Below are 7,500 nucleotides of genomic sequence, written 5' to 3' on the forward strand. Positions count from 1 at the left end.
TATACAGATAGATATAGATAGATTTAGGTATATAAATATAAGTATAAACATATTTGTATGTACATGAGTACTTTGTATTTATAGTATATATCTATATATATATGATATATATATATATATCTGTATACTATATATATATATATATATATATATATATATATATATATATATATATATACATATATATGGTTGATGAAAATATAAGACTAGGAATATGTAGCTTTCAAGTTTGTACTGAATCTACGGCATACCTCATACCATAACATTAGGACAAATGGTAACTATATAGTGCCACTGTTGCATAGCCGTGAATGAAGATTCGAATCTCTCACAACCTAAACAACAGGTTTTGAGACGGAATTCGAAACATCTTTATAAGAGATTTTATTGTGACTGTACAATAATAATTTCCCTACAGGTACTTTCACGCCAAGTGAGTTAGTGGAAAAAGTGAAAGCACAAGAGAACGAAATGCAAAAACTGTTGCAAAGGAGAAACCAAACTGCAGCCGTCATTCGACAGCTTGAAGAACAAAGTCTGCAACTTCAAAATGAGGTCGACCTCAAACATCAAGAGAGTCAGCAAAAGGAGGACTCAATCGCACAACTCAACGCCAGCATTCAGAAAGTGAAAGATGAAAACCAGCAGCTTTTGGCCAGAGGCAGTGACATGGAAGCAGAGGAGGCCTCCCTTCAAGAAAAAATACAGGCACTGAAAGACCAAGTGACGGGGAAGAAAACCATGTACAGTCAGAAACAGGCAATCAAGGACCAGCTAGATCAACAGCTCGCAGAGTTAGAGAGTAATGAGAATGAAATCCGACAGGAAATGGCCCAACTGGACGAGGAAATTAGGCAGCTTCAGCAGAAGAAGACGGCAGTCGAGGGAGAACATGAAGCTCAGCTAGAAACGAACGCAAACTTGAAGGAAACTAGAGAGAATGGCCTGGCAACGAGTGGTAGTCTCCAGGCAGCAGTTGAGGAGTTGAAGGGGAGAGCCAGAAATGTAGAGACCCAGAATGAATCACTGAAAAGACAAAAGAAGTCAGCCGAAGATGAGCTGGGGAGACTTAGGGCAACACTGACCTCACTAAACAACAAGAAGAATCCGATGAAAAGAAGAATGGAAGAGTCAATTAAGTTCTACATGGAAACATGCCTTTAGTTTAATGTCGGGTTATTTCATTTACCTATTTCATTGTATCAAAATAGGCTACTTCCCAGTGTCACATTGGGTTCATATTTTAGGAAAACAAATTGCAAGAAAAGAGATGAGCCCAGTGAGAGGGAAATAATTTTACTTTGCAACACCACATGGAAAGTAAATTACTTGCATTAATGATCTGTAAAGGTCTGAAAGCATTTTCTACTCCCAACAGAAATCCGTAGCTGCACAAACATCAGCGAAGCTTTGCAGACAAGGACAAGCCTCAACGAGAACCTAATCCGGGAACAGCAAGAAGCGAACGCCCAGCTGGAAGCAAAGCGCAGGGAGGCGGAGGAGAGAATCCGCCAGGCAAGGATCACCAAGCAACAGTTGCAACAACAGCTCCTCCAACTGCAGACGGATGAGCTGCAACGGAAACACGAGGAGGTGCAGGTCAAGACGGAGAACCTCGAAGCCAAAACCAGACTTCAAAGAATAGAAGGCGAGAAAGTCCAAATGAGAAACGAAATCGCGAAACTCGAGCAGGATCTACAACTTGCCAATGAAAGAATTCAACACACTGAAACACTGATTCCTTCCCTAAGACAAAAGATTGATTTGGTCACCAGTGCCTTAATACAGAGAAAAAACGAAAAGGTGGATGAGAGAACCTCTCTATCACAAAGTGTAAATGGAACTGAGGAAAGGATCAAACGTCTCACAGCTGAAAATAGCCATCTACAGGAAGAGATTGAACACACCAAGGCAGATGACCAGACGAACACGAGAACCAAGACGGAGCTGGAACAGAAAATAGATGCACTGAACACCCAGGAAAGCAGAACTGGGCAGAAACTTGGAACAAGTCAATGCACAAAATAGTCAGGCTTCAAAATCCATTGCGAGTGTCCAGAAAGAAATCAAAGACATTGAAACTTATTTCAGTGAGTCAGAACCACGACTGCGTAAACATTGTAGTGGTTGAGCACTTTTTGAATACTGATGTAGATTTGAATTATATTCTGCAGTGTATTAACGGCAACAATTCCCAATAAAAATCTATAAATTAATGAATTTTCCCTCTGATTTCCACAGGTAAACCTTAAAGTCCCCCTGAAATTAAGTTGCATCAGGTTTGATACTTACATACTTTATAATTTGAATTCCCGGGGGATTCATGATCAAATATAGGATATGGTACATACTTACCATAAGTGCAAGTTAATGTTTACAATAAAAATACAGATTAAAGCCTAAAAGCTTGTTTCCGCATGTGAAATAACTGCTTCTTTTATTATTATACACCTTGATTTTAGGGTATGTATAGCTGGGTCCCATTGAAAGCATAGTCACATAGTCATAGCATCTTCACCTGAAAACACCTGATTATGAGAGGTTGTCAAGAACCACTCCTGTTGTACTGCAGTTGGTAGACAGCATAACATAATAACACCAGATTACACTTTATCAACGGGAAGCCATTGTGAGAACCAGCATAAAATGTGGCCTACACAGAATAACTGGGTAAAATGTAAGATTTAAATCAAATCTGGTCTTGCAACTTCTAGAACAGAGGTTCACATGTACACTAGGATATATTTGCACTGTTCAGGGTGAACATGTCTCAATGATTTGTAATATGTGATCTAACTGTCATTCTCTACACGTACACAAGTAGTATTGTGTCGGTGTGAGGTACTTGTTATTATTGCTGTCCACCAATTTGTCAGGGTTTGGTTGACGGAAACTCACGATCTGGTTTCACTGCTTAATATTGGTAGTGTAGAGTGGACGGAGGTTAGCATTGCCGGCTTGTGCAGAAGTAGTCCCAGGCAGCGAGTAGGCCCGGTGGGGGCCCTGGAGGGTGGCCCCCGGGCGAAGGCCGCGTCCGAACGGGAGCGTGACTCGAGGAAGAGTGATTGTCCGGGTCAAGGTTACGAGCAGAGCTCATGAAAGATGTGGGCGTGGCTTAGGTCAGTACGGCGGCGGTGCCATGGGTATGCCGTCCTATTGGTCACCCCTGCTAGTTGGAGGGCGTGACAATGAGGGCTTCTGACCACTCTGAGAGTCAGTAAATTTGACTACTTCATTACTTCACTACTTGTCCATCTCTTGTTAAGATGAACCCGAACCACTTTGCCTCGGAGTATTGTGCTGCTCTGCGTTCACTTGTTGGTTATTTTCAAGCTGATGGCTCGGGCTAACTTGATCAGCAATAATACCAATTATATTGTCTGCTATACATGAGGGAGTGAGGCAGTAGAATGGGGGGAAGGGAATCCAATTAATATGAAAAGAAAGAAAAGAAAAAATATATATGCACACACACACGCACACCAATATATTTCATGTATATATAATACATATAATATATATAATATATATATATATATATATATATATATATATATATATATATATATATATATATGTGTGTGTGTGTGTACATAGATGTGTGTGTGTGTGTGTGTGTGTGTGTGTAAATTATGTAACAATTTTCACCATACACCTAATATATTGCTCCCGTGTTGACATTGTATTTACTGCCGCATCACTTGTGACGTACTGTCTCTCTCCATTCGCCTGCCGACAACGAGCTCTTTCCCCAACGCTCTCTCCCTCATTCTCACATTCTTTGGATTTCGTCTTTAAAGAAAAGTATTATGGAAAACACGAGGCCGTTTTGCAGTATGCCGGAAATGCTTTGCCATGTTTCAGCGACTCTCATTACGGACTTCAGATTTTACCAGATGGAGAATATACAATACGCATTTAATGAAAACATAGATGCGAGAAATATATCTAAGAGTATCGCGCTCTGATTGGCCGGCTGGAGTGTAACAGTTTTTATTAACCTAAAGGCTAATAAAACGAAGAAAAGTTTAAAAAGGTTCCAACAATGTGCGCGAAGGGGGCAGTCATGTTAACAGGTGTATTGAAGTCTTTGGAATTTCGGAAATTCTTAAACGATAAAAATAATGATAATAAAAAATATATATATATATGTATTCATTATAAATCTTGTTTGATATAACTGGTAGTACTATTACATTCATGTAGATGTGAAAGTGATATTTATGATTACGTATATAATTTTCTTGAGGATTATCATGCTAATTATCATTAACATAATCAGCATCATTATTATCATCATTATTAATATTTACTATTATGATTACTATATATTGTTATTAACGTTATTATTATCATAGCTATCACTGTTATATCATTATGCAGTATTATTATTGTCGTTATTTCTATTATTTTTTTTCATCAATCAGTGTTATTATTGTTATCATTATCATTATTATAATTTTTACAACCAGTATTATCACCATTGTTATCCTTATTATCATTATCCATATCGTTATTCTTATTATCTTTATTGTTATGGTTATCACTATAACTGTCACCATCTCTGTCTCTATCACTATCACTATCGATTCAATATAATCACAATAAATGCCTGTGTCCAACATGCTGATATGTTTGAGTACATCGTTTAAATGCAGTAAATAATTCTTATTCTTCTTAGGAAAGGAATTCGGGTTGTTAAATCAATGAAATTTATAGAATTTCAGTTTATCAGCAACTGCTCACTCAACAATATGTCTGGAAAAGCGTATGTGCAGTGTAACACCCTCTTTACTCTCATTATTGATATTATAGATTTATCATAGCATTTAGTTGCAAAATTAATATTTAAGTTTCCTTACTTTCTTTTTTTGCGTTTTCTTTATGATCGTACAAAATGAGGAAGGCATTATTGACGCTGTCGGTTCAGCCTAGTTAAGTTTCATCGTTATAAACAAATCATACACACGCTTCCTATATGATAACTGGTCCCCTAATAAACCTCTTTTCCTACTCTTTGAAAACTTCTGCTAATATTAGCCATCTACATCCTTTTCAGCACCTTGCTCTTGTAATTGTTGTGTTTTGTATTCCTTAATTCTTTCTGAAGTAATATTGTACTTCAGAAGGAGGATCCATGGATGAACTTTGCGCCGACGGTGTCACGTGTCCGTTCGTTGGTCATTTGAGTTTCAGACATGCTAAGATTAAGTTGTTAAGTAAATATACTTTCGTGCAAAATGAGGTATAAAGAATAAGCATAAATGTGAATTAAAATACAGTGTAATTAATTAGGTAATTATCATTTCATTTTATATTGATTTGCTGAGGTCAAAGGCTATTGTAAAATCACTGCATATCTCTTGGCTCCTCTGTACCAAGGAGTCGTGTGACCTCCGCCTAAGGAAAGGGTCAAGATTGTGAATAAATAAGCTTAAGGATATGTATTTTCTGTAGTAATATAGCTCATGTCAGATGAAAGGATGATTTTCGTAGACTTGCTTTGTGAACATTGAACTTTATCCAACTTTCCAAACTGTGTGATCTTGACGTGCCATTATTTATAAATTTTGTACAGAAGAATATCATATCAGTTTCTGTCAGCGTATTGCTGTCTTACAACAAAAATAATGTTTATATTGGTAGATAGCCATATATCTAAAATACAGTTTCTGATGATACAATGCGAATATTAAATCAATGCATGTTACGGGGGTTAACCTATATATTAATCTATTTATGTTTTTTTTTTAAATTATTTTCTGTGCTAAAATCTGATTCAGATGATTATCAAATATCTTGAACAAAATTACGAGTACTTAGTTTATGTTAAGTCAACTTATATAGTTACCAGACTTAGTGAATTATAGATAAGTTTCACATGTAAATAAGTTACTCGTGGTAAGATCAGTGATATATAACCATGATATAAATAATGTACTATCTTGATATATACTATAGTGTCAGTACTTAAACATCAAACGAGCGTAAATGTTTTTTTTTTTTTTTTCCTTTTACATAATAGGTTATCAATGTGGAATTTACTGAAAGTCATTAGCAATGTGATAGTTGATATAATACAACTTAGAATGTACTTTGTAGGCATAGCATTTGTAGGAATCTTTCCATATATATATATATATATATATATATATATATATATATATGAAAGGAAAACAGCCACAGTAAGAAAATGAAATTTAATTTTCTTACTGTGGCTGTTTTCCTTTCATCTTTGTGTACACGTTACTGTGTTTGTGTTTGTGTCATATATATATATATATATATATATATATATATATATATATATATTAATATGTCAGCGATCTGCTTATATAGCTTTAGTAATGAGTGTCGATAACATGTATTGAATATTTCATAACCATGCTCATTTATTTCAGCACAATTTATACAAATTATTTTTGTGAGACTTTACGTGATTTACAGTGAATCAGATGTATCCATATAAGCAAATGAGGAATTATTTATTACAACAAACGTAAGGCGAACCTCTTGTACACAGCCAAAGCCGTCTGTGTCTCGGCACACATCTAAGTAAATCCTGTAATATTTTTATTCATGCGAATCCAGCCTTATATCCGTTTACATGGGTTACCCATATTAATGGTGAACTAATCAGTATCTTATATAGAAAATGAATTTACAAAGGGAAGCGCCACTATTTAATACTATTTTCTCATGTAATAATATGAACAAAATCCAGTATGGTACATTTTATACTAATTTTATTAGGGTTAGTGATTTTATTTCCCATTTCAACCTAATTTATGTCATATACTAAAATTCAAAAGTGTGTCTTCTGATTCATTTTATAGTATAAACCTACTTTGCCTTTATTTTATCATGGTTCCTTTTTTGAATCATTTTAGAGGAAACATTAGCATCGACACCAGAAGCAGAGTATTCGCCAGGCAACTGATACCAGGCGTATTCATCAGGAACCATGCTCTCCTGGGCGACCTGACGGCGTGGTATCCTCCTCCTTGTGCAATGGACAGTCGTAAGGATGTCGTTCTTCCCTGTCGTGTTGTTTCTCTCATGCTAATTATGCAGGTTTTGGTGACTTTTCGGTTGTGTGCGTGTTCGGTCTTGATTTTAACCCCAGTAGGCCTACGTGGATAATTGTTTACGTCATATTGTTTTGAGGATATAATTTACTAGAAAGAGAGAATCACAAATATTCTATAGGGCGTTATATCCAAATCCTGTCCAGTACATTTATCTGTTCGTTTTCAAGAATTGGTTGTGGATCTTTTGGGCAAAATGTCCCTTGATCTTCCCAGAGAGAGCAGGTCCAAGGGCTCTTTCCCTCAAACTCAGGGACAGGAGAGGTATACCATTCCCACGGTTGTTACTTCGACTAGGCCCTCAACTTCAAGCCCTGGGGATTTTAGAGAAAAGGGAGTCTGACTGATGAAAATGAGGTTTAACATCCCAATGAAGGGCTGGATTTTATTCCGAGAAATTGGTATAAAGTTC

General features: G+C 36.3%; 1 protein-coding gene across 1 annotated transcript in view; it reads left to right on the forward strand.

The window, feature by feature from the left end:
* Window positions 1-2,220, forward strand: part of LOC125039008 (putative leucine-rich repeat-containing protein DDB_G0290503) — a 7,308-nt gene extending 5,088 nt beyond the window's left edge. The window contains exons 6-8 of the mRNA XM_047632727.1: window positions 419-1,163; window positions 1,224-1,320; window positions 1,360-2,220. Of these exons, the coding sequence (XP_047488683.1) occupies window positions 419-1,163; window positions 1,224-1,320; window positions 1,360-2,028 (1,511 nt within the window). The 3' untranslated portion in view covers window positions 2,029-2,220. The remainder of the gene's footprint in view (window positions 1-418; window positions 1,164-1,223; window positions 1,321-1,359) is intronic.
* Window positions 2,221-7,500: the final 5,280 nt, after the last annotated feature.

The sequence above is a fragment of the Penaeus chinensis genome, chromosome 26 (genome assembly GCF_019202785.1).
Source record: "Penaeus chinensis breed Huanghai No. 1 chromosome 26, ASM1920278v2, whole genome shotgun sequence".
In the NCBI taxonomy this organism is placed as follows: domain Eukaryota; kingdom Metazoa; phylum Arthropoda; class Malacostraca; order Decapoda; family Penaeidae; genus Penaeus; species Penaeus chinensis.